The following is a 27,884-nucleotide window of genomic DNA, read 5'->3' as shown; positions in this document are numbered from 1 at the left end:
CCAGCAAGACTCTCCCCAAAAATGAGCTGGTTATCATCATTCGTTAGAAATTTTGTTAGAGACTCAAAAAATCCCAAACTCCCCATTGTTCAGCTATTTGATATTTCCAGAACCAGAGCCCCCGTATAAAATAGACAATTTATTTCTGATAAATGTCTGAAAGCAAGAAACCTGCATCCCTGTGTGTGTGATGTAGAAGAGCAACCCCCTCCCTGTCAAACATTCTGGGCTCTCTGGCCTCCCCACTCTCTAGCCCTGGAAGCTGCTGGGACACCAGAGCAGGTACAACCCCAGTGACACGCACTAAAGCCTCTCCGGCAGGCAGGAATCAAACCCAGAGAACACCAGCAAAAAACGTCACACACAGCAACTTCCCCAGCCTTCTCGTTGGGCAGGGGGAGGGGAGAGAGGTGCTCCAGTTAGTCCTGGGGTCCCAGCAGTGCCCAGGACTTTGTCCCAAGGCTGATGGTCCCTGTGAGACAACCAGTTCAGGGTCCGCATTGTGCTGGATGCTGTCCATAGAGGAAAAGGTGACCTCTGTCTGCCACAAAGACCTTTCAATCTGAGGCCCTGATTCTTGCAAAGACGTGCACATGAAGGTTACTTTGCACGTAGTGCTAACTGTCCCACTGGAGTCAACGGGCCATTGATGTCATCTCTGGCCCATTGGCTTCACTGGGAATTCTGCTGTCTGGATGATGGCTCCTTCAGACACTAATAATCGAAAATGTTGACTTCACCCTCTGGAATGCAGGTATCCTGCAGAAACACCCCCTGGTGTGCAAGCGCCCGCGCTGACTGGGATCTGAGTGACAGGACTGGAAGGCATCATCATGCCCTGAGAAAACTATTTGAAAATAAACAACGAGGAGTCCCTGTGGCACCTGAGAGACTAACAAATGTATTTGGGCATAAGCTTTTGTGGGCTATAACCCACATCATCGGATGCATGGAGTGAAAAATACAGTAAGTTGTATATATATTACAGCACATATAACAACTGTTCCCTGGGCAGAAAAATCCCTTCCTGACCACTGCAGGTGACTGGCTGTAGCCCTGAAGCATGAGATTTGATTACAGTTATTCTCATAATGCAGAACTGCAAGTGTTACGAGCATGTTGAGGGCAGTGCAGAGCTTCCTGGCCTGTCTGTGGCCCATGAAGCAAGGGAACGAACAGGGGGAGTCATAGGATCCCCACATTCCAAGGTCACCATGACATCCAGCCCCCCCACCCCCAAAGGCTTTAGAATTTCTCCTAGAAGCTGGGTTAAAGTGTATACTTAAAAAAGATATCAAACTTATTTCAAAGACTCCAAGTCACAGCAAGCGCGCTGCCTCCCCAGCAAATTGTTCCAATGTTTAATCCCCCTCCTTGTTAGGAAATGACATCTTATTTCAAGGTTGAATTGATCTAACTTCGACTTCCAGCCACTAGATTTTGTTCTGCCTTTGTCAGCAAGGCTGAAAAGCCCCCTGGTCTCTGATCTCTTTTCTTGGAAACAACGTGGGAGGATTTAAACTGTTAAAATCACTTTTAACAACTCAAGAAGCAGAAGCTGAAGCAATTTTTTCCCAGGTGGTGTTGTGCACTGATTGTTTTGAGACAGACAGGAAAATTAAATGCCTGATATTGACATTACTGCCTTCACCTCAACATGTGCCTTATTAATATAATAGAACATCATGCTGAAAGATTAGACATTTGCTATGACTTCATAGCCAGTTTAGTATACCATAGCCCCCAGGTTCTTAAAGCAGTGTTCAGACACCATTACAAGTTGGCTGGTGATTTGAAAACAGCCAGTTGCTTTATGCAGTCATGGAGCTGGGATCAGTTCATATGCCAGATTCAGCTGGAAATGCCTTCTTCCAGCCAGACAGGAACGTATTGTTATGACTTCTGCTAATCCATCTTCTTTGGGACGCAGCCCTCCATTTCCAGAACTTCAGGCCAGCCCTCATATTTGTTTTTTGCCGCTTCATTTTGTAAATGCTTTGGAGGAGGAAAAAAGAAATGAAGCAGGGGGTTGGCATGGCAGAAGGGAATGTCCGATTTACAAGATGACAGATAATCAGTATAGTGGGGGTATAATGTCATCTCCCCTGCATGCACTGTCAGTACGGCTTGGACCATGGATGTTCAGCCCTGCAGCACAGAGCTCCACCACTTGAGCTAAAGGAGAAGCTCCAGTAGCTGGTAGCGGTAGCAGGCTGTTGTCCTTTAGTGGAGCACTTAGAGTATAAAGATTATGCCATTACAGAATTATCAGCCCAGTTCTGACTGTATACATTTTTGCCCACACATGCAAAAGCAGCACCAGTGTGTGCTGGAAGGAGCAGCAGTGGCTCCAGACTCCCGTCCGCCTGTGCAGACTGTACGTGCGGGAGCAGCACACAGCGGCATGGAGAGGGGAAAACAGAGGAGACAGTCACAGCTCCGGTCACTGGAAGGCCTGTGCAGTGGCTTCCCAATCTGTGGCTTTGGCTACAGCTGGAATTAGGACAGAAGGATTTTGCCTCACACTTTCCCTATGGCCCTGGCTTCTCCAGTGCACGTGTGTGAACAGAGCCGCGCTGGAGTTCAGCCCTATGCATTGTCTCAGTGTGGGACACAGGAATTGGGCAGCAGAAGGGATGTTTGATTTGTCTGTTTGCATGCAAGGCCTGGCACGTTCCTCCAATTCCATGCTGCTGTGCAGCAGTGCAAGGGAAGGGAGTGCACGCCACGGCCGCCCAGAGGAGGGAGTAAGAGGCGCAATTTGCCCCAGGACCAGGGCCCTGCAGGGGCCCCCACAAGAGTTTTTTGGGGACCCTGGAACAGGGTCCTTCACTCACTCCTGGGGCCCTGGAAAACTCTTGCGGGGCCCGGGCCCCCGAAGCTTCTTCTGCTCTGGGTCTTCAGTGGCAATTCGGCGGCGGGGGGTCCTTCCACCCCGGGACCTGCCTCTGAAGTGCTGGGTCTTTGGCAGCAATTCAGTGGCAAGGGCCCCCCGCCGCCGAAGACCCCAGGCCCCCTGAATTCTTTGGGTGGCCCTGGTGCAAGCTTCCGTGTGTGCCACATGTTCTCGCTGAACTACATCCGGAGCTGGGCACTTGCTAGGTTCTTTTTTTTTTAAAAGAATTTGTCCAAGTCAGACGAATACCAGCAGGAGACAGGACAGCATGGATGGTAGCAGCTCAGGCAGAAGTGGCCAGAATACTAACCAAGGCCACAGGCTTACTCTTGGGGGAGAGGGGAAAATACCTGTTCATAGGGGCTTTTATCCTTGAGCCCTTTTGCGCCTATGAAAATCCAGTTGTCTCGGAAGGCCAGCTTGCTCACATGCCTGCTTCCCAGGTTGGTGAATAATGTTCGTACTTCATCATTCAGCCTAAGAAAAAGTGAAAACAGGATTGCTGGATAGGAGCTCCCTCATCCTCTCAAGGGAAGCCTGTACTACCTTTCGAGATCGGTGCCACATGCTCACCAGCATAGTGCGGAGCCTTCCCGTTGGGCATTGCGCAACATGATGAGCATCTGTCACCTATTTGTTCTTTCATCTTCTCCTCCGGGGGAGAAGTGTGTGCAGGGGAGTGCTGGGTTTGGAGTTTTTAAAATCATATTGTTGTAATAATTGGGTAATACACCTGTTATATGTTTGTTATAGATGGCAAGTCAAAGAAATGTGTCCTGCACTTGGGGCAGAAGGTGGGGAGGTTTGTGATTGTCCATAGCTCCTGGGGGACTTCCTGGAACATTCAATGCAGCTTCCTGGGCACTGGTGTAATGCGTAATGTGTTCTCTGCCTGACACATGGCATAATGCAGGGGTCGGCAACCTTTCAGCAGTGCTGTGCTGAGTCTTCATGTATACACTCTAATTTAAGGCTTTGCGTGCTGGTAATACATGTTAATGTTTTTAGAAGGTCTCTCTAAGTCTATAATAGATAACCAAACTACTGTTATATGTAAATTAAACAAGGTTTTCAACATCTTTCAGAAGCTTAATTTAAAATTAAATTAAAATGCAGATCTTATTAGTTTAGTGTGATCCCTGCCCTTGCTTTTCCTTGCTGAGTTTTCCAGTGTCTGGTGGCACGTATTTGGATACTTTAAGCTGCACACAGGCTTCTGAGTGATCAGTTGATAACCAGCTGGCAGGAGGTCAGCGGCTGGAACCCCAGATCGGCAGCTGAGGTGAGTGGAGCTGGCGGCTGGTAGGGCTGAGCAGGGCCAGAGGCCTGGACCCTGTCTGGCAGGGGGTCTGCGCTGGAACTCCAACTGGAAGCAAGGTGAGTGGGGCTGCAGAGGGGACCCTGGCTGGCAAGGGGCCAGCAGCCAGAACTCCAGAGCGGGGGCTGAGCAGGTCAGCCCAGCCAGCTCTGGGGTTTCGGTGGTGGGCTGAGTGTCTCCACCTGCCTCTGCTCTGGGGTTTCAGCTCCTGCCAGCTGGGGTCACAGGCCGCTGCCAGCCTGGGGGTCCTTCCCCAGGCTGGCAGTTGGTGCTGAGTGGGACCAGCAGCAGGACCCTGGCTGGCAAAGGGCCAGCAGTGGGAACCTCAGACCGGCAGTGGGCTGAGCGGCTCAGGCCGCCCCACGTGCCAACAAAAATTAGCTTGCGTGCCACCTTTGTGTTCTCCACCTGACACATGGTGTAATGTGTTCTCCACCTGACAGATGGTGACTGGCAAGCAGACAGCTGCGTTCTGCATCATTTGATGCTCTGAATGGTCTAAAGGGATAGCTCCCTGTAGAGTACATTATCCTGATCCAGTTCTGATTGCAATGCATGGATCTGGGATCTGACCCTGCTCCCCCAGAACCGAAGGAGAGATTTGCCATTGACACTGTGTGCGAAGGACTGGCCCTTGGGAATCCAATGTCCCCTCCTCGCATTGTACTTACTTTGTCGCTGGGTCATCATAGGAGGCGACTATCACTATAGTGCCACTTTTGATTGCTTTCAGGAAGTCCAGTAACAGCTTGATGTCTGGTAGAGAAAAGAGAATCCACAGAGACGTTCTGCTAAAAGACCTGGTACCCAGCCACAGCCAGTTCCCAACAGATATTTTACAGGGATAGGGTGAAATTCACCCCTGGCAGAGGCCCAGCATAAGCACTCTGACCCCATGGTGCTGGGAGAACCCTCAGCATGAATTGCAGAGGAGAATGTCACCCATAGAGTACAACAGCATTTTCCAAGTCAGGCTGAATTCGCAGCACATTGACGGTAAGAGAGCAGACCTGTTTCAGCAATGTCACTTTCACACAATTACACTTGCCTGGCATAACATGCGTACTGGTTTCATTTAATCATGGCTTATGTTAGAAAAATATTGCACAAAGATCTTACTGCAATGAACCCTAAGTCGTTTGACCAGCTACTCGGACATTGAGACCCTGACCGTATGGAAAGGCTACGGTTTTTGAAAGATGGCATCTGAATTCCACTAATAATTTCCTCTTCAACTATTCTCCTTTGGGTTTCCCTTGTGAGCCAAATCAGCCCATTTCCGTCAAGTATTATTTATAGTTTTCCGATCCAACCTGGTTGAAATCAAAGTTCATCACACAGCATCATTTCGCTAATTAATAAAATACCTCCTTGCTGATCAATCAGCTAAAAGCCATTGGGCTAAATTGATGAGGATCAAAGACAATTGCACCCCCCCCCCCCCGCCACATACCCACTGGGCTGTTCCATGGAGTGAGTTAATGACTGGGCCTCAGACATGCAACAACTACACAGAATGTTCTGCCTTGGGGAAAACCAGCTGAAAATTAATTTCTCCACTTTTTGGGGTAGGATCAGAGCAGGTGCCGAACACCCCCTCAGCACATTTTATCTTCAGTGGGGTCGAAGACACTCAGCAATTTGCAGAAAGTCCCTTGCACTTTGCAGGACTGAGCCCTTTGCACCATGTTGCAGAGCTATTTTCTCCCACTGCCATAGCATGGAAGCCGTCTTTGCCAGCAGAACCGATGGAAGCTGGCATCTAGTGTTAATGTTTGCTCAGTGACTGTGGAATTCCATTGCACTCGCATGAGTCTGGTGGTAGCAATGGAAATTAAGATTAATGGCACATGGAACTAAACGCATCGCTCAGGATCCTGATCCTGCAATTGGATACACTGAGGTGCAATGGTCTGATCCAATTGCGTGTCTGAGACCCCAGTTAGCTACATAAAGTTGGTGAGATTAGCTAGCACCCTGTAACTCCATTGCAACCATGACTGGTACCTGCTCTGAGATTCTTCAGTGTAAGGCTCTGTCTAGGGACCTAGCTGAAAACCGCAATGTCTTTACTAACAGTGCCTATGGACTCCTGCACAGCAAATGTGCCACCGGCGCACAGTCCCAGTAGGGGTAGGAGGGCATAACTAGCTCTTGAGCAGAACGAGTCTAATCCTGTACACTGCTGAGCACCCAGACGTCCAGGAGGGCTGAAGGAAAACACCGAGCCCGTACTCCCTGAGAGTGATAGTCATCCTGTGCAGAAGGCCAGAAACAAGCCCTAACTGACTTGTCCCTCTGTTATTTCCACATCGGTTTAAAATTAAACATCTCGGGCCACATCCTCAGCTGGTGTAAACTGGTGCATCTCCACTGTTGTTAACAGTCCTATGCTGATTGACATCAGCTGGAGGTCTGGCCCTGCAGTGCTCAGTCCTGGCCTCTGCTGGCTGCAGTAGGGTAGTAGCGGTGTACCTCCATGCAGAATTTGGCCTGTCGGATACTGACAGGTGGATTAACCATGTTTGAAAGCAAATAATGTGGCGACAGTTAAGTGATTTCCCCCATCAGACTGTAGGTTGGGGTCTCTGGCTGGAAGACACTGTGCAATGATGTTCCTGACAGAGAACAGATCCTTTGGGAGTTCAGCATACAACTTACGGATGAGCTTTCTTACAGAGCTAACAACACGTACGCTACACTCTGTGATCGGCCAACTGCTAGACACATGTTTCAGAAGGGCTGGCATCTGGGCACTGTAGTGTCTACATGACACAAAAAGTGGGCCCAGTACTGTCCTGTTCACTCACAAGAATGATCCCATTAAAACTAGCAGAATAATTTATGTGAGCAGAGCGAGGGGGATTTCTATAGGAATATAAAGACTGCTTATAGACGGATGTGATTAATGCAGAAAACTACTTAGCATCCATACACTGAATCTGTAATTTACTCTGTGATAGGAAGGGAAGAAAACAAGCAACATAAACAAGATTGCCAAACCCCAGTGTTCAAAAACCATGAGTCAGGTCTCATTGGTTTAATAATCATAAGGCTTTAAAAATAATAAATTTGGATATTTTTATGTGCTTTGTCTATCAAGACATCTCGGGGCACATTTTCAAGGCTTCTCCACAGCCATGAGGGCCAGAAATGTCCTTTTAAAAAAAATAAATAAAACCTGAGAGTCTCACATAATAACATGATTCCAGGAGTAGGGGCTTTAAGGAAAACACCAAATAGAAATAGCAAGAGTTGGCGGCACTGCTTAGTCCACTTCATTTTACTAGCGAGTAAACAGAGGAGAAGGAGAAGGAGCTAGTTATCAATACTGCTCGGAATGCTCTGGATTTTACTATAAATGTGAAGCACTGGGAGAGGCTGAGTGTTGAGTGAAAGCAAAGCCCTACCTCCAGAATACATGTCGAAGACATCTGTTTTCATGACCTGGCCATTTGTTCCTAAAGGTGGCAAATGAAACAGAGGAATTACTTTCTATAATGTAAACTTCATGACAGAAATGCATTGTTTAGTCCTTCTGTTCAGCTCATGTATCTAGTGGAATCTGTGCAGAATTGCTCCTTGATGCAATCCTGCACTTTGTAAAGGACACGCTGCCTATGACTGGAGCGATGGGATTAGCACAACCATCTAGTAGTTGGGAAAGGATCTAGTGCTGGTGGGTGAGCAGAGCTGCTAAAATAAGTGACACCAGGCTGAATGGCCATCAGTTCATTTCAGGTCCCAGTCCAGCAAAACGGACCAACTAGAACAGATCCTTGCGCCGCCAGCAGAGGAGGCTCAATGGGGCTCCAGAATGGTCTGAGCTGGTGGAGCCCATTGCAGGATTGGGACCATAATGTGGAATGAAAACATTAAATCAGGCAATGGCAGCACTCTCCGATCTGAGGGAGATGGGCCGAGCTGCCAAGGAAGGGGATGACAGCAGCAGAAGGAAAGCGGGGAGTGCTGATCTCCCACAATTCCGTTGTGAAAAGCTCAGTGTGGATTGTCCCAGGCCTGCTTGAGCTATTCCTAGGAATTATTAAGTGCAAAAGTGCTGCAGAGTCCATAATCCTGCAGAGATGCCGCTAATAAATGACAGAGAAGTTTCTCATTCTAAGTAGAGCAGAGTACATTGGAGGAATGCAAGGTTCCCTAAGACCAATCCCCTACATAAAACCCTTGGCCTCCTCACTGAACCCACTTCTGCTCTGACACTCATGCGACCCCTTGACATCTGTGGGGCTAGGTGGACGTGTGGGCAGATTTTGACCATCTGTGGTGTCTGTAGCGAGGCTCAGGAGCAGCAGTGCTGTCTCCATCTCCGTCTTTATCACACCGCTGCCCACTCCCAGTCAGGCAGGAACAAGCTAGACCAGGCAGGAACTGAAGGCTCCTGGACAGTCTAATGCTCAGTGCATTGTAGTGCTGAGGTCTGACATGCAGGGGCAGGCAGTGCAATCTCTGGTAATACCCATCCCATGCTGATGGCAATGTGCATTCACTGCTAGATCTTGCCCCTGCGGATCTCTCTGCCTGGGTCTGCGGGACACAGGGGAAGGGCCTGGGCATCTTCTTGCCCCATTTCTGATTCAGCAGGGGGCTGGACACAGTCTGTGTGGGGATGGGAGGCTCTGGAGCAGGTGTGCACCAGCAGCACTTCCAGCTTCCCCTGCGTGGGAGGGAGAGGGGAGGGCCATGAGCTCATATCTCCATCCACATGGCCCAGGGAGTGGGGGAGGAGGAGAGGAAGAAGGGCAGGCTGTGGGCTGGCAAAGGCTGGTACAATTGTCACTCTCCCAGGAACTCCCCTGGCATCCCAGGCCAGACCGTCAGACGTGTTAGCCAGGATTCCGTGTGGGGTCCCCATGGCAGGTCAGCCTGCTGCTCCCTCAGACACAGTCTGTACTGGTTTCCAGCACAGCAGAACGCTACCCAGTGCCCCGAACCTCACAGTGTAATGTAACTTTGTTCCTACTGACCTGTGCTGGGGCTGAGACAACAGACCAGCTCTCCCCACCTCGTTGTCTCCTGCCAGTGGCCATGCCTTGCCCTGGGTCACTCTGGCCCCACTGAACTCCCAGCCTAGCCACCAAAACAAGGGGGGGGGCGTTTGTGAGCTTCCTGCATGCCACATGGAGGCTGTACTGGAGACGATCTTTCCTTAAGAACATAAGAACGGCCATACTGCGTCAGACCAAAGGTCCATCTAGCCCAGTATCCTGTCTGCCGACAGTGGCCAATGCCAGGTGCCCCAGAGGGAATGAATAGAACAGGGAATCATCAAGTGATCCATCCCTCGTTGCTCATTCCCAGCTTCTGGCAAACAGAGGCTAGGGACACCATCCCTGCCCATCCTGGCTAACAGCCATTAATGGTCCTATGCTCCATGACCTTATCTTGCTCTTTTCTGAACCCTGTTATAGTTGTGGCCTTCACAACATCCTCTGGCAAAGAGTTTCACAGATTGACTGTGCGTTGTGTGAAGAAATACTTCCTTTTGTTTGTTTTAAATGCGCTGCCTAATAATTTCATTGGGTGACCCCTAGTTCTTGTGCTATCAGAAAGAGTAAATAACACTTCCTTATTTCCTGTCTACACACCAGTCATGATTTTATAGATCTCTGTCATATTCTCCCTTAGCTATCTCTTTTACAAGCTGAAAAGTCCCAGTCTTATTAATCTCTCCTCATACGGAGGCAGTTCCATACTCCTAATAATTTTTGTTGCCTGTTTCTGATTCCAATATATCTTTTTCGAGATAGGGCGACCACATCTGCACACAATATTCTAGATGTGGGCGTACCATGGATTTATATAGAGGCAATATGGTATTTTCTGTCTTATTATCTATCCCTTTCTTAATGATTCCCAACATTCTGTTCACTTTTTTGACGCCGCTGCACACTGAGTGGATCTTTCCAGAGAACTATTCACAAAGACTCCAAGCTCTCTCTCTTGAGTGATAACAGCTAATTTAGGCCTCATCATTTTATACGTATAGTTGGGATTCTGTTTTCCAATGTACATTACTTTGCATTTATCAACACTGAATTTCATCTGCCATTTTGTTGCACCCAGTCACCCAGTTTTAATAGAACCTTTTGTACCTCTTTGCAGTTTGCCTGTGACTGAACTATCTTGAGTAGTTTTGTATCATCTGCAAATTTTACCACCTCACTGTTTACCCCTTTTTCCAGATCATTTATGAATATGTTGAATAGGACTGGGCCCAGTACAGAGCCCTGAGGGACACCACTATTTACCTCTCTCCATTCTGAAAACTGATCATTTATTCCTACCCTTTGTTTCCTCTCTTTTAACCAGTTACCAGTCCAGGAGAGAACCTTCCCTCTTATGCCAGGGCAGCTTACTTTGCATAAGAGCCTTTGGTGAGGCACCTGGTCAAAGGCTTTCTGAAAATCTAAGTACACTATATCCACTGGCTCCCCCTTGTCCACATGCTTGTTGAGCCCCTCAGAGAATTCTAGTAGATTGGCGAGGCATGATTTCCCTTTACTAAAACCATGTTGACTCTTTCCCAACAAATTATGTTCATTATGCTCACTCCCATGGTATGGAAAGCTGCCTTTGCCAGCAAAACCAATGGAAGCCGGCATCTATCATTAATGTTTGCTCAGTAACTGTGGAATTCCATTTCACTAGCATGAGTTTTGTGGGAGCAATGGAAATTAAGATTAATTGCACATCAAGCTAAATGCATCGCTCAGGATTCTGATCCTGCAATTGGATACACTAGGTGCACCCTGGGCTCCTTTCACTGCTGCATTACCCTCGTCTCCTGCCAGCACAACTCCGTTGATTGCAACAGAACCACCCCAGCAGAGTAACAGTGGTGCCCCTGGGGTCTCTCGCTCTACCTGAGATGTTCTCCGATAATCAGCCTTTTGTCAGATTGACTTCAAGTTGCTGAGCTGAGCTCTCATTGTGGGGGATGGCAGCTCCTTCATGCCGGAGCTGGGCCCTTTCCCTGAAATGCTGACTAGAGAATTCAGTTCTTGGGTTAAGGACAGACAGTTAGTGCAGAGACAAAGCTACGGTGTCTTTTATTGTCTGCCCCAGTGGCTTATGCCCCAGCCCCTGCTAAATGGGTTCCCAAGGGGTGCCGTGTTATGTACAGCAGTGGGCAAACCTACTGATACCCGACTGCCTTCCATTAACTCTGCCAGGGCACTGCTTGCTTAGCCTGCTTTCCTCCCCGCGTTAAAGCTCTGTGCTTTTTGGGGGGTTGTTATTTAAACTCTGAGCTGTGTCGACACCCACTGAGCTCTGAACCTTCCAGCTGTTTTCTTATTGCTAGCTTATCTTTCTGGAGACTGGCAGGACAAGGGAGTTGTCTCTGTTTAGTGCCCAGCCAGCAGTGTGGGTCTGTGTTTCTGGGGCTTGTGCCAAATTTGACATTGGGCCAGTGATTTTGCCCACTCTGGGAAACTCAGCAGGGGGTGCTGGGACTAACAGGGAGAGTACAAAGAAAAGCTAAGTGACCAGGGAGATTCACTCCAGGAATCAATATGTTTTTGGTCAGCAGCCAATAAGGGGCCAAACCCTGAGGTCTCTGCCCCAGCAAGACTAGATGAAAACAGAGTGAACGCGGCTCAACAGGAGTTTGCCTGATTAAGGACTTCCGGAGTGGGCCCAATAGAGTGTTACTTCATGCTTTGCAGTGCAAGAGCCAGATCTCTGGGATGAGCTGAAGTCATTGGACCTGGGCTGACCTCCAGTAGCTGGGATCTGGCCCTGTATTTGCTGGGCAAGCATTAGTTAATTAAATAGGTAACTAGCTATAACCCTAGAGCCCAGGGAATCGTTACTGAGCTCACTGATACAATCATTTCCTTCCCTTGACAGTCACTCATGAAGATAAGTAGCTGCTCAAATGCATGGAAATGGCCAGAGCTTGCAGCCCTGCTGTAGGTGATATTCCCACTGCAGTCGATGTGGGACAGGGCACCCTGTGTACAAGGGAGAATGAGTCCCACTCTGAGAACTCACCATTTACTAGCGCGATGTTTAACCCTCTGCCAATGTTATTCTTCACGCCACTCATGATCCTGGAAATAAAGCGCAGAGAATCAATGTCAGTCCAAAGAGAAGAGCCCAGCACAGCCCTTTGAAAAGAGCGTCTGCAGGGTTCGTTTTAGGCCAGCTGCAATAGTCACAAACTTTGCAGCAGGGAGACCTATTTTCAAAGGATTTTCAACCTCATTTATACCTATGCCCATCACCATTGTTACCCAGCAGTTTTTTCTTCCCCTGTTGTGTGAGCAGGCGCTTTTGCCCACTGGTTCCCAAGCACAGCCCACATACCGCGTAGGGTTCAAATTTGTCCCTTGCCTGAGTCTGCTTTTATCAAGCAAAGACATTAATAACATAACAAAGAGCAGCTGAATCCCTCTCCCCAGGTTTGGCTGCTGCTAAGGTTCCTCCCTCAAGGCTGCTCAGCCCACCCCCGCAAGTCCTCTCCCAAGAGTTCCTCCTACCTTCAGTGTAATATGGCCTTTTGGTGTGCTACTTCAGTACTTACATCATATTTTCAAAGCATATAGAAGGCCCAACAACATTGGCTGCTCCACTCGAGACTTTAAATGCAAAAGTGCTTTCAGGACAACTTTTTTTATTACCACACTTGTTTCGCAGGGGCTGGGTCTCTGAAGGGAATGAAGAACAGACTGTGAATTGTACTGCTTTGCACAGGCAGCCTTTGGTCATTGCTTAACATAAGTAATCTGGTGCGGGTTTTCAATACATGGGCCAAATCCTGAGGGGACTGACTCAGTTTCTCTAGACATCAGAGGGAGTTTGCATCTAATCTGAGCAGAGAGTTCAGTGTTTGGGGCACTGGGTGAAATTCATCCTTGCACAGTTGTAGGATAGAGGCATCCCCTTGGCAGGGCACCACTCGAGTTTATTGTTCTGATATTGGCACACAACTATTTTGGGCAGAAAAGAGTGCCTGGAATAACTGCAGCATCTCCAAGGAAAGAGATGGGCTGGGGTAAGCTCCAGTAGCCAGTGAAATGAAGGGTGCTGAGGAAAAGGCTCGTTTAGCTGAGTCGGTTTGAAGGTTTAACGTGGGATCGGTGTATCCGGAGGGGGTGAATCAGGCAGGGCCTGGAGCAGGCTTGTGTGATGCTTGTTCAGAGTGAATCGTTTGTAATCGTTAGCAGAGGGCAGTGTCCAGAAGGGATTTACTTCCCCCTCCCAACTTAGCGGCTGTCTCAACAGGCAGGCGAGTCACAGACACAGCATGTCCGTCGAGGGGAGGCTGTTGTTATCACTGCGATTGTCATGAGCTGTCGTGCAGCAGCACCTGGGACCATTCTGAGCATCTCTAGTCTAACTTCTGGCATCGCATGAGGCCAGAGAACCTCACCCAGGGATTCCCGCATCCAGCCCAGCACTTCGGTTAGCGTGCCTGAGACGGCTCGCCTAGGAGGGGGCCACTTGACATCAATAAGGGGGGCGGAACTGGGGCCTCAGTGTGATTCTTTGGCAACAAGTCAGGCCCCAGGGATGAACTCCTGCCCCACTGGAGTCACAGTGAAACTCCCAGGCACTTCAGCGGGGCAGGATTTCACCCCTTGCCTTGTAAACCGAGCCCTGCTTTGCTCCCTCATTCTGCCAGCACTTCTCAGAGCTCCGCACGGCTCCGATGTGACACGGGTGACATGAGAACGGCGCACTCGTATACTCACTGGGCAGGTCAGAGTCGGAACCTGGGGGGAGACAAACAGCAGCATCACACCTCTGAACACCCCCGCCCCTTTGCCAAGCCGAAAGAGAGACTGGGCAGTAAAGGAAGCAATTGGAGGAGGAAGGCAGGTGTCTGGCTAAACAAAGCCCAACCCAGAGTTTGGGATTAATGCGGCTGGCAGGGGAGACCCACTTTATAGAAATATGTACATGAGTGTAAATGAGAAAAGATGATTAATCACAGAATAACTGACCAGGTGCCCTGGAGGAAGAGCCAGTGAGGGCAGGGGCAAACATCTGTGCCCCAAGCCAGAGTGTCTACACTGCTCTTTATAGCCCTGCAGTGCCAGCCCCGCAAGCCCCAGACTCTGAGACTTGCTGTGACAGGTCTTTTTCTGCTGGGCGGACGTACCCTTCATGCCAGACCCGTGGCCCATGGCCCCACTGGGGGCATTAAATGACTCAGAGTTGGAGGACTCGGTGCAGGTGATCTAGGTGGGCAAGCAGAATGGAGAGCCTGCCGTCCACGCAGACCCACTGCAGAGACGAAGGCGAGATCTTACAGTGCAATTCATGCACCCCGAGTAAATGGGCTCCATGGAGGGGACGGGGGCAGAATACTCTGTCCAGCCAGAGGCAGGACCATGATGGCTACAAATTACACATCCCATGGAGCCACCTATGGAAGCCTCGGACATCTGTCCTGGTAAATCGCCTTACCCAGCCAGCTCCGCAGACTGACGACCTTCCAGCCGGTGTTGAAGTACGTCTGTACAAAAAGCCAGGCTGTGCCCAGCGAGAACAGCATGGCCGCAATCCGGATCAGCCCTGCAATGGAAGGCAGAGAATAGCACGTATGTCACAGTGCTCTGGAGAGGGGAGCAGCACGGCCAGGGGGAGCTCATTTCCTGCCACTGGCCAGGGACCACAGGTCGCTCTCAGAGAAGGAAGTGAGTTCCTGGCAGAATTCTCCTCTGACCTTTGCAGAAGTAAAATGTGACTCTCTTTCTTTAGCTTCCCGAGAGCCCCCCCTGCAGTCAGAGCCATGGGGCAGATCGCTACCCCCCTTCGATGTGGCCTTGCACTGGTGCAGACATCCACCCACGTGGGTTTGGGTAAGTAATTACCAGCACTGGGTGCTAGGCAGGCCATCATCACTGACGTTTGGCTGTGCCTGCCCTCCATCTCCAGCCCCAGAGCACAGCGCCAAGCAGTGTTCAGCAGCAATCCCAATGCAGCGCCAGAGGGAGAAGGAAAAAGAAGAGACAAGCAATACCCCGAAGCTGCGTGGGAAGAAGAGCAGATACTGCCAGATCCCCTACGGCGTAGGGACAAGAAGGCAGGGAAGGAAGTTCTTCTCATGCCCCCTGAGGTAAAAGGATGGGGGGGCTGTAAAGGTGGGGTGCTCTGGCAACAGCAATGTCATGATATGTGGGTTCCACTTAGCTATGAGCCCAAACCGCAACGTCTAGAGCCAACCCTCTCCAGAGCTTGGGGGTGTTCAGAGCTCGGGGCATGGCCCTTGCTAGCTCCAGTGGGTTTGTTTAATGGGGCCTGCATGTAGCAAGAGATCGAGTGATGAGCACATGAGATGGGAGTCACATTCTGCATTGGCCCACGGTGCGACTCTGGGCAAGCCGCTTGGTCTCCCTGTGCCTCAGCTTCCCCATTCTTACATACAAATAATATGCACCACATGGGGCTTAGCCCAAGTTACTGGGGCTGGGTTTGATGTACTGGGAGGAGCTGCTGGTCTGTGCTATGCAGGAGGTCAATCTAGATCATCAGAACGTCTCTTCTGGCCTTAAAAATCTTTGGCTGTATGAATGCATGTTTCTATAGTGCTTGGAGGTCCGTGGACGAAAGATGCTACATAACTGCAAAGCATCACTCATGTCCTTCTCTGTCTTAGAGTAAACCCGAGGCGTTCAAAAGCCACGTAAATCCAAGTCCTGCTCGAGTTCCCAGAGCTGGGAGGCTCCTGACCCTCCCAGCTCGCTAAACAGTTGTTCATACAAATCTGATTGGAGTTTGGTTTTAAAGCAATGGTCAGTGGAGCCCAATGCTCTTTCCCTGCCTTGGAAACATGACTGGAGAAAACATTTATACTGCATGTGAATGGCACTTCTGGAGCCAAGAACCTCTCCACAGTCACCTCTTCCCCAGCCTAGAGGGATTTCATTGGAAAAAGGACGATAGGTTGAACCATATAAAAGTTATTAAAGACAAGGCTGCACACTTATTGGCATGGAGATCCTTTTAGCCCATTCTGGCTGAATACGATAATTCAGAGGGCTTAATTCGAACGAGAAACAGGCCCAATGAATAGGAACAAAGAGCATTTTTTATAATCATTATAAAAGACAAATATCCTCTCGCCTCTTACCTGTCATCCTCATTGTAGCGCTCAGGGACAGTGGAATCTGGGCACTAATCAAAGATCACAGGTCAACCTGCTGAAACAGAAAAAATATCTTAAAATGTAACTGTCCTCCAGAAGCAATAGATGAGTGTTAGATTAAAGATCGTAATTGCTACGGTAACACTACAAGAGTATTTTTGCAACAAGATGTCACAGCAAAGAAGCATCCATTAGATATATTTACACACAGACTTGATTCAGCTGTGATGGCTTTTGTAGCGCTATTACAAGTCATTTTTATAATTTTCAGAATTTTTAGGCTCAATTACATGAGACCAGCTTCCACTGTTCTTACTTCATTTTTAAGACCACCCTTGGCTACTTGCCACTTATTCTTTGAACCCATCATAATGTTTTATGTTCTACTTCAAAATGGATCCATTTTTTTCTATATGTTGATATCATAATAAGAATAATGAGTTTTAAAATTACTTGAAAATTGTGTAGCACATTCTTTATTACAGAATATTTCACATTGCAGTTTTGTTGCATTTCATAGCTGGATAATGCAAAGTACATTTCTAATCCTAAGGCGTGCTAACCAGGGCTGGCTCTAACTTTTTTGCCGCCTCAAGCAAAAACAAAAGAATGACGCCCCGCCGTAAATCCCCTTCGTGAATGCCACGCTGCCGAACCCCCCCCGAGCTCTGTGCTGCATCGCCCAAGCCCCTGCCCCACTGAGCACCACGCTGCGCCGCCCAAGCCCCTGCCCCCTGAGCGCCGCGCCGTGCCATGCTGCCCAAGCCCCCTGCCCTGCCAAAGCCTCCCGCCCCCTCCTGAGCACCGTGCCACACTGCCCAAGCCCCTCACAGTCCCTGAGCATTGTGCTGCCCAAGCCCCCCGCCCCCCAAGTGCCACGCCGTGCCACTCAAGCCTCTGTCCCCGCTGAGTGCTGCACCGCCCAAGCCCCCCCCAGCGCCGCCGATCAGCCCCTCCCTCTGAGTGCCACCCAGCTGAAACAAATTAAAGAAATCCTCCAGCACCGCCTGACTGAACCAAAAAGAACACAACCGAGCCCTGCCCCTCCCCAAGGTGCCGCCCCAAGCACATGCTTGGTCAGCTGGTGCCTGGAGCTGGCCCTGGTGCTAACCACCAGTGGGGACATGACAAGATTTGGTCTTGACATGTTAGGGAAAATTTATTGTCACAAATCAATACCTTCAAAGAAACCACAATATTTGAATAACTGAAAACAGTAACAAGCAGATATTACATACTCATAGAGATCTGGGGACTGGACTCGATGACCTCTCAAGGTCCCTTCCAGTCCTTGAGTCTATGAATCTCCATTCTTTGCATCACATACACCTCTACCTCTATATAACACTGTCCTTGGGAGCCAAAAAATCTTACCGCGTTATAGGTGAAACTGTGTTATATTGAACTTGCTTTGATCCACCGGAGTGCGCAGCCCCGCCCCCCCGGAGCGCTTCTTTACCACATTATATCCAAATTCGTGTTATATCGGGTGGCGTTATATCAAGGTAGTGGTGTAGTTGATACTTTTTTTTTGGCTACCACCCTAAATGGGGCCTATACCTATAACAAGTTATTAAAGTTCATTAGGATCATTTCTACTGCAAATAAAGACATAGGACCAAATTCGATTCTTCCTTGCCCTGAGGTGACACCAGAAGTCTGCCAAGTACTTTGGATTTACGGTGGAGTGACTAAGATCAGCGTTTGTCTCCCAGGATATAGCCTTACTGAGACACAAGTCTCATTTGCTTTCTGAGAGTTTTGCCTGCGTGGGGATTGAGCATGGACTATCTGTCTACCCTCACTACCATTCTCTTTGAGCACCTTCAGTCTACAAGGAATGGGATTGGCTGTCCTGTCTATTTCAAAGCTAACCCCTTATCAGTGGTAAAAGGAAGCCTGAAAGTGGCTATTTACCTCCTGTGCTGCTGCTGCTGCCTATCCCCATGCTGCTGCCTCTGATCTGACCGCACAGTGCAGGTGACTGTGGAGGACGGATCCTTTACCTCAATTCCTGCTTTACCACTTGAGATTGCTCTGGAGCTGGGAGGCTATTTTAACTGCTTGACATGCCCCCGCAGCTCCGCTTTGTTCAGGCTTAAAGGAGCAAATGCTACTTTTGTTAGCTCTTTCTTGGAAAATTTCACAGGCGAGCTGTGGTGGGTTTCGTGTCTCCTGTCTGACAGACACATAATGACCACTGCTGCCAGGCTGCGGGGGAAGGAGAGTGTGTTTCTTTTTTATGTAAAGAGGGAAGAAAAAAGATCCTTCCCTTGAGTCGCTCCCTTTTCTCCACTGACCCTCCCTAAGCTGATTGACAGGTCATGTAATCACTGGGCCAAAGAGTTAATAGCAAATCATCTCCCGGATCTTTCATTTCCTGCTCAGACTCAGACAATGGTCCCATAGTTGTACAAGGGCTGAGCGTTACCTCAGTCCTCAGGCTGGTGCTGAAAGTGTTTCCAGCCCCCCAAAGTGGGTGTGGAGGGGCCTGGCCTGGCCCCTCTCTCTGCACCCCACAGAGGGGCATGCATGCCCTGAGTGCAAGCCAGTGAGCGCCCAGAGACGCTGTGGTTCCTTGAAGCTCGTTTTCTCTCTGGCCTCCAGCTGGGCTGGTGCAGCTCCACTGCCCACCTCCCAATGTGGCTCTGTGCCTACAAGGCACTGGCCAGCCCGCAGAGCATGTATGAAATGATTTTGCTTGCATCCCAACGTGCTTTTTTAAGAACTGGTGATACCTCCCAGAAACCAGCCTGTCCAGGACTCCATCTCCTGGGCCTTTGGAGAAGATCTAGAGATAGGTCCTCTAAGGGCCAAAGCTGCATTCCTGCAGGAGATGAGTGGGGGCTGGAGCGCCGCACCAATGCACAACCAGATCCCAGAGAAGGAACTTCCGTATTGCCCAGGGAGAGTGGAGATGAGCTGGAGGGAAAGATAAGTTCTGCCTTATTGGCCCAGCAGGTCTGCCAAAGCCCAGCTATGAGCCCAGAGCCCCCGGCCAGCCAAGTGCCTTACCCACAAGACCTTGCATTTAGGACAGGCAAGTTCTTAAGTTCTAACAAATTATTGCCCCTTCTTCCCACTCTGTCCCTCCCCAAGTCTCTGCTAAGCCAAAGGGTTTCAACCCCGTTACAAGGCTGTACTGGTTTTACTTTTCCTTGATGTGACGATTGAAGCCTGCCAAGGAAGAGCTAATGACACCGGGCTTACCAGCCCAAGCCATGATGTGGGACAAAGACTGGCCTTTTCCTTAGCTGCATTTTCAAGGAGCTCCAAAGCTCACTCTGTGTGGGTTGTCTCACATCCAGGTTTATTATTAACATGATAAATATTTGTTAAGCAATGTATTGCCAGTTAGCAGCACCGTGGGGCTTTCTGACCCCAGAAGCCCTTATTTACAGGAGATAATATTCTGGCAGTTAATTTACTCTAGTGAAATATTGTTCATGCCCCAGGCACTGACTATATGAATCAAGGAAAACAGGGGCCAAAGTCATAATTTTTGCTTTTCAGCCGGGTGATGAGGCTCAGGCTTTGGCCCCCGGCGGTGGGGCTTGGGCTTTGGTCTGGGCCCAGCAAGTCTAGTGTCAGCCCTGGGGTCTAATGTCATTAAAATGGGGTCGTGACTCACAGTTTGAGAACCACTGATGCAGAACCTCCGTCATCTCACAGGCAACAAAACTGCAGCCAGTGCTTCCTGCACCCAGCCCAGCACCGTGGGCTTGACTGAGCCGGATGCTGGAGAATTTGGAACAGAATGACAAAGCTCAACAATTCCTCGGGTTCCCTGGCTGGACCTGCCGGTCCCTGACCAAAGGCTGGTAGTTTGGTCAGATTGCTGAAAGCCTGAAACAAACGTCTCAGCTAGTCTTCCGCACCGCTATTAATGCCTGCGCACTTTCACCCAGCGAACTATCCGCGATCTCAAGCTCCAAGGGCCAAGACTTAGCCTCACGAATAGTCCTGCTTTTCACTGGGAGCCACACGGATTTCAAACGCACCCACAATTTGAAGACTTCAATAACTCGGACATGGGTTAGGGGTTGTTATAAAAGTGGATGGGTAGGGTTCTGTGGCCTGCTTTGTGCAGGAGGTCAGACTAGATGATCATATTGGTCCCTTCTGACCTATGAGTCTATGAGTCTATGAGGAGCTGGCTGGGTCCAGCCCTTCTGGCGAAGCGTAGGGTACTTGCCAAAGCCCAGCTCTAAGGATCTCAGGGGCAACCACCACATTTGCCGGGGAGTTACCAGTATAGGCAGCCAGACCGTCCCCTCTCCAGAATGGCTCTGTTCGTGGGGGCCCTCCTGCTCGGTCTGCCAGTGGTGATAAACTGGTGCACGAGAGCAGAACCAGGCCCGCACGGCAGCTGCCAGCCACAGCCAGGCCCAGAAGAAGAAAAGGGGGTTATGGGGCAGAAGTGTCAGCCCGAGGTGTCCAGCTCCTTCTCTTCTGTCTTGGAGACTCAATCCATTGCTCTGGCACTTGGCCCAGTGTTCTGCAGTTCACTGGGCAGGCGTCTCTTTGCCGAGGGAACCAATGGACACAAAGTACTCTTCTCCTCACAGCCCCTGCACGCAGTCTCAGCCTCGGCACAGCAGAGGCTATTTATCAACCAGCCAAATGAGGTACCTGGCAAGCGCATCCTCATGCTGTAGCTGCTGCGCCTCCCTCCTGCTGTGCCTGGGGCAAAGGCAAGAGAAAGGAGGAGACATACAGCCTCGGTCTTCTTGTGGAACCAGTGTGCACAGCGCAGGGCCCAGGCACGGAGGAGAATGAGACTGGTCGAGTGTCCCAGGAATAGCACATAGGCCTGGAGACTGCTATGGGTGCCATGAATGGTCAGCCATGCTCTGCAGGGCCTATGCCTCTTTCAGTCTCCTCGCTCTTCCCCCAGATGTGTCTGGGAACACAGCACGTGCTTCCTCCACCCTCAGCCTTTCTGAGCTCTGGGCTTCCACCCCGCCCAGCCCCGAGTGTAACGCCACGACTCAGTCACCAGACTTCTGTGTCTACGAGGAGGAGCATGAAGCCAGGGAGTCAGATGGGGTTGGGGGTAGATGGCTCCTCCCTCCCAGGGCACTGCCAGATTTGGGGCCATGCAGCCTTTTCTGGGACAATGTGGGGAAGGGGGATCTCCATGAGGGGATCCTGTGGAGATTTCCTCTCCCTGCTGTGAGTATTGCCAGAAGCCAGGATGCTGCTGGCACCACTAACATGAAACAGGGGATGGATCCTTGAAAATCCATGTGCTTGTTTTCACCAATATCCTTAGCCACGAAAGAAACTAGGAAAGGGAGGTGCAGAAAATATAAGGATGTAGGATGGAAGGGACCTTCTGGGCCATCAAGTTCAATTCCCTGCTGTCACAGGCAACCCTGTCCTATCATCTTTTTCATAAAATGATCAAGCTCCATCTTCAAATGAATTAGGAATTTGGCCAGGGGCAGGAGTGTTTCCAAGGTGGCTTTTTCCCCCCGCGTTTCCCCTTTGCACTGGCAGCAGCTTCACTCCCAACACAACCCCATTCTAACTGGCCCCAAATCCCACCTTAACAGGAAAAGAACCACTCCCAGGAAAATAATGTAGGGAACCAATTGCTTCCTCCCCTTGGCCAGCTGCTGTCCCGCACACAAGGTGTGTTCAGCTATACTCTTGTTGATTGTGCTGCAGGGTATGCAGAGAGACAAACGGCATATCAGCCAATAAATAATACATCTTTCAGCAAATCACTTGTTTGTGCCATCTGTCTCTGATGTATCCCCAAATGAAACTCACTGGATCAAATCTGCCCCTGGTGAAATCCCCGGCACTTCACTGCAGTATCCCAAGGACCATTTCATCCCACTATTTCTACGATCCACTGAAATGCAATGGAAGAAGAAGCAACTAGCCAGAGGGTGAGTAGAAAGGAAGAAGTTGGGGAAGACAGTGGGGGTGTGTGTGAAATATACAGATTGTTTGGCTAAGCAATTAAAAACCTTTTCCAGAACAAATCGATTTCTCAATGAACATTATCCAGGCAACACTTTTCCTCCTTTACAGGACTCTGATCAGACACTGACGTTAAAGGAAACTACCTGTTAGATCTTGGCTCTTTCCAAGATATTGTTTGCAGCAGTCAGTCCTTAGGAGACAAATGTCATGAAATGTGCATATTCTTAGAGAGGGGTTCAGACAGTCAGCACTTTCCAGTTTATGAATGTTCACATTCTCCTCTCAGTAGCGGAGAAAATCTTAGGTTAGTTTCCCAAGGAAAACACCGCTCTCTATTTTTTCCTTTTCATTTCACTGCTGCACTTTTCTCTCTCTCCTGGCAGGCTGATGACCTCAGCTCAGCAACCCGGTTTTAGATACATGCTCACACCCACGCTCATGGCAATAGACATTTCTAGCTACTGAGCTGACCGAAACATGGAAGACAAGGATTTTCCCTTCAAAGAAATCAAAAGAAAAGTAGCACAGACAAAAGACAGACCCAAATCCTGAATTGTCTCACATGTTCACTGTGCAGCTTTGGAAAAAATTAGGCCAGTTCCTCAACTGGTGTAAATCAGCAATGCTCCATTGATTTTAATGCAGCCGTGCCAACTTCCCGTTGCTGAGGATCCAACACAGGGCCTTCTAGCTGAACAGATAGATGCAATTTGCTTTGAAACGATCATAGTTCTGCTCAGAGCTTTTGCAAAATGTATTTATTTTTGACTTTAGAATACCTGGCAGTTCAGAGGAACAGGCAGATGAGTGAGCCTGTGTTCATGCCTTAACTGTGTATGTAAGAGGAGGCAGCATCTTCCCCAGCAGCCTCCCCTCCAGCATCAGCATCACTGTTCTCGGTGAGGATGTTCAGGGTGGTCAGTTTGAACCTTTTTCCTTCTTGCAAGCCAAAGGGGGGGGGGGGGGAATGCAATCTTGCTTGGCAGAAGTGTGGAAAACCCTGGCTGGCAAATGGGTCTTTAACGAGACTTTCTGGCCCAATCAATCCCAGGCTCTTTTGAGTTGTAGAACGCCGAGGAGGTTAAATGCTGACATCTGTACGGCAAAACGGAACCGAATGACAGGGAACAAATGTATTTCTACCTGTGATAAGGGTAGGGGCTACTGTGATTGGCTGGGCTAGTCCATAGGCAAATGCTACCTGCCAGATGGCTGCTTTAATATATATTGTTCAGCTCATAAAATGTTTGGCCAAAGGCTTAGTAGGTGTGAATCTTTTGAAAAATTTACAGCTGTGGTAGGTAAATAGTTACTCAGTGAACAGTGTGAGGGTTGAAGGCCAAGGCTGGAGTGAAGCAACTAGATTCACAGCTGGTTTAAAGCAGCGCAGATCTAGCTGAAGTCAGTGGAGCAGTGCCCGCCCACTCCAGCTGAGCATCTGGCCCAGAGCTGGGGAAGGGTCTGCAAGCCAAACAAAGGTGGCCCACTGTACTCTCTGTGGTTTGCCTGGAGTAAGGGGCAGGCAGTGTGAAGGCTCCTGGAGGCGGCAAGGGTGAAGGCTCAGAGGCCACCAGGGTCAAAGCCACACCAATGAAGGCCTGGCTCCGTCCCTGCACACAGCCCAGTGGAGCTGGTCCTGAAGGGTGAGGCTGATGAGTGAGGGAATTCCTGCCCCTTTAGAGCAGGGCATGGGTACTAACCTGCCCCAGAAGATGCAGGTGCCTCTGATGAATTTGGGGCCCAAATATGGCAGGAACCCCTCCTGCTGTGGGGCAGCCCTGTTAACCAGAGCTATTCTAAATATGCCTCTTCCCAGGAACTCGTCTGAATGGACTTGGATGCCCCGTCTCACCTGGCTTAGAACCCTGCTCATTCTAGTGCCCGCTGTGCTGGAGAACTGCTCACAGGGAGACTCGCGTTGGATAATGCATCTGGGACCCACTGTTCCCTATGGTGGTGATGCGGCCATTGAGGAAATGGGGCACCGGCCATGGCTTCCAATACCACCAACTCTGCTGTGTTCTCTCTGTGCTGGGTCCAGTTCCTCCTCCCTGCTGTTCCTCTCCTGCCCTGATGTGACTGGTCAGCTGCATCCGTGAAGAAGGGGTCGGCAGGCAGGGCCTAGCAGGATTCCCTGGAGGTGACAGGACTCAACAGAAGATCTACCCTGTCCCACTAGACATCTATCCCCAGCTCAATGCACTGGGCTAGATCTTGACTTCCACTGACTTCAGCTGGTGCTACACAATTCCCAGCGGCTGAGAATGTGGCCTATTGTCTTCTTATCCTTGATTTTCAGCCTTTGTCCAGTTTCAGTGCCCAACATAGAGCCAATACCAAATCACCACGAACTCAGCCTCACAGTGAGTTTCATCAAGCCCTGCAGTGGGGCCTGGAGGTAAATTAAAGCTACATCAGTCCCTCTGGCACTGGCCTAGAGCTCAGCAGGAGTCACAAAAGGACTGGACAGTTCTATGGATACCAAAAATACCCAGAATTAGAATGGTACGTGCTAAAAAACCCTCCTGCGTCAGGGCTCAGACATGAAACCTGACGCTCCAGGCATAAGCCAGTCACTAATTACTGGGGCTTGGGAGGGAATTTTCCTTGGCAGCAGGTTTCTCCTGGAGCTGTCTGCTGCGGGGTTCTCGCACCTTCCTGTGAAGCAAATTAGTGCTGGCCACCATCAGAGACCAGCTACTGGCCCAGGTGATCCTTGGCTCTGACCCAATCTGGCAGCTGTTGTGTTCCCATGGCACCCTGCGCCCACCCCCCAAGATCTGCCCTAAGTTTATCAGGCTTGGGCATAAAGCAAGAGGCAGGTCAATTGGAAGAACCTGTTCTACTGCAATTCCTCAGCACAGCCACCAATTTCTGCAGGCTGAGAAAACAAACATTAAAGAGCAAAGGACACTGAGAGGAAGAAATGAAGATGTGGGAAGCCAAGGCAAACAGTGAGATAAAGGAGTCTGACGCACAGTGTCGGCACGCTGCAGGCAGCTCTCACACCTTAATAACCCTGCCCTTTGGTTGGGCCATGAGTTACACTGCTGCAGTGACTGCACTGAGCACTTGGATCAATGTGACAGGCAGCCGAGGGTCCAGGGTTGCTCTGGACAGCTGCATAGTCTAGAATGGCCATGAAGACTGCAAGTAAAGAGCAACAGTCCGCAGGGTGTTGGTTACAACGATGCAGGGCCAGACTGCTGGGGGTTGTGTGGGGACCTTCCCCCCCTGGTATCAATTAGAGCAGTCTCAGGGGTCCTCTCATTCATGCTTGGTTGCCTGTGGCCTCCAGGCTCAGGCCAGCCAGAAAGCAGTGGCTTTGCAACCTGCTCTCCTCCCTGTTGTATAAGGGCCATGGGAGGAGGTGAGGATGCATGGGGAGGGGTGTGTCAGAGGATGACTGTGCTACGTTTATGATCCACTGTTCTGAGTCCAGAGATTCATCGATTCCCAGGCCAGGAGGGACCACTGTGAGCATCTCTTCAGACCTCCTTCATCGCACAGGCCTTAGGCCTCTCCCCATAAGCCCTAGAGCTGACCTGTTCAAAACATTCCCAGTCCTGATTGAAACTTTGCCAGTGATGGAGAATCCACCACGACCCTTGGGAGATTGTTCCAGTCACTGTTAACAATGTCCACCTTATTTCCAGTCTGAATTTCTTTAGCTTCAACTTCCAGCCCTTGGATCATGCAAGACCTTTCTCTGCAAGGCTGAAGAGCCCGTTGTAGATACTTATAGACTGTGATAAGTCACCTCTCAACCTTCTCTTTGCTAAATAGACTGAGCTCCTGGAGTCTATCACTATAAGGCAGGTTTTCTAATCCGTTAATCATTATCATGGCTCTTCTTTGGACCCTGCCCAATTTCTCAACATCAATTGTGGACAGCAGAACTGGACAGAGTAGTCCAGCAGCGCCAAATACCGAGGTACAATAATGTCCCTACTCCTATTGAAGAGTCCCGTGTTCATGCATCCAGGGATCACTTAGCCCTTTGGCCCCTGCATTGCAAATAGAACTCATGTTCAGCTGCTTATCCCCAAATCTTTTTCACTGTCACTGCTTCCCCGGGTAGAATCCCCCACTGGGTAAGTACGGCCGCATTCTTTGTTCCATTAAGGACTCAGAGTCAATGGCACAAGGAGCCCTAACTCTCAGCAGGGCCAATCAGGAGTTGGAACTGGCTCCCAGATGTTTCTCCAAACCTAGCCCTGCTGTGCACCAATGCGGAGGAGAACCAAACCCAACAGCTGATGTTCGCAGTCCTTGTTTTTAATAACATCGCCGTTGAGAACGGCATGCACTGGGGATGAATTTAAAATCAGCTAAAGAGGATAATAAAATGTGTGGCTACATCGGACCCAAAGCCTCCCCTCTGGCACATCGGAGTCATATCAGCCTTAAAGGGTCTGCGCTGAAGCCTTGCACTGATCTACAGTTTACAGACCTATTTGCCTTATTTACACCTATGGTCAGCTCAGCTCTGCGTTTTTTAAACAAGAATATTAAAAGATTTTGCTTGTAAGGCAGTGAAGAGTTCATTATTATCCAGTCTGTGAGCGCTAAACATGGTCTGCACTAAATCTAATCATTACACGGGTACCTTGTCTTCTTCGACTCCTCCAGTTGGCTATTTCTCTTTGCCTGTTTCCTTGTCATGTGCTGAGATTGTAAGCTGTCTGTTACACGTGTGTGCAGCAAGTAGTTCTGGCGGGGCTTGACCCAAGAATGAGCTCTTTAGGTGCTAACAAAAAACAACCGATTGATACTCAGCAATAACAACTGGTCCTTAGACTACTAGCCGCAGCATTTGGCGCTGGTACTAAAACAGTCCTGTTTCTTTCAGAAATACTTCTAGTGATATTCTGATATCAGTAAACGATAAAGACGTTTGGCACAGAACACACATCAGACAACAGGTTCTATCTCAAGTTAGTCAATGGACACGCAGAAACTGAAACCGCTCAGGGCTTTAAAACTAACTTTTGCCATAAACAGTGTTGTACAAGTAACCCTGGCTGGAAAATTTTCCTTTGGAAAAGCAGATACATAGAACTAAAGAAGGGTAAGAACAGAGAGGAGTAGAAAGAAGGAAACCTGTCCCCAGGTTATAGACTGTAAAAAGTACACCAGCTAATCCGATTTCTCTCTCAACTTCCCCATGTTATAAGAAGGGATAATAAATAATATGCTGCCCCAAATGGTTGCTACTAGCTGTGTTTTATTCTACACCCAGCTACTGAAATCACCCTTGCTTGAGCCAGATTTAATTGTAAAAAACATCTACAATGGTAACCAAAGTAAAGGACAAAAATCTATTATTTTAGTTATCCTTAAAAAAACCCTCTTTCCAGGCCCAGTAACACAAAGGTATCAGAGCTCTTTTGTGGACTGAAGTCAAATGTACATACCAGGGAAATCGTCTGGCAGGTCTCTTTACTCTCTGAAGGCTGCGTTCCAAATGGGATATTGTCAGAGAAAGGACAGGACACCTTCTGACTAAGGCTTGTAAGTCTAGTGATCCACTGGGTTGGGTCCATGCTACAGCCCAGCCCCTCTGTGAATCACCACAAACACCTTCCATGTGCACTGTGCTGTGGTCTAGTAAA

At 49.5% G+C, this 27,884-nt stretch overlaps 1 protein-coding gene across 1 annotated transcript; it reads right to left on the bottom strand.

The window, feature by feature from the left end:
- Positions 1–113: 113 nt before the first annotated feature.
- FAM3D (FAM3 metabolism regulating signaling molecule D) lies at positions 114–27,884 on the bottom strand. Its single transcript, XM_032781816.2, has 10 exons — positions 27,687–27,884; positions 16,318–16,387; positions 14,652–14,759; positions 13,934–13,954; positions 12,763–12,886; positions 12,231–12,289; positions 7,625–7,675; positions 4,886–4,970; positions 3,247–3,373; positions 114–1,995 (listed from the first exon to the last, which is right to left on the bottom strand). Exons 2-10 carry the CDS (start codon positions 16,328–16,330, stop codon positions 1,906–1,908), a joined length of 678 nt encoding a protein of 225 aa, XP_032637707.1. The 5' UTR covers positions 16,331–16,387; positions 27,687–27,884; the 3' UTR covers positions 114–1,905.

Source organism: Chelonoidis abingdonii, chromosome 17 (assembly GCF_003597395.2).
Source record: "Chelonoidis abingdonii isolate Lonesome George chromosome 17, CheloAbing_2.0, whole genome shotgun sequence".
NCBI classification, from domain to species: domain Eukaryota; kingdom Metazoa; phylum Chordata; order Testudines; family Testudinidae; genus Chelonoidis; species Chelonoidis abingdonii.
The sequence above is the reverse complement of the archived record's forward strand: the minus strand, read 5'-3'. Positions and strand labels throughout refer to the sequence as shown.

Coding starts and splice junctions, on each gene's coding strand:
- FAM3D (XM_032781816.2), bottom strand. Junction 12,887..13,933: donor TTCCGACTCTGACCTGCCCA/GTGAGTATACGA, acceptor CATTCCCTTCAG/AGACCCAGCCCCTGCGAAAC. Junction 12,290..12,762: donor ATATGCTTTGAAAATATGAT/GTAAGTACTGAA, acceptor CTTTATTTCCAG/GATCATGAGTGGCGTGAAGA.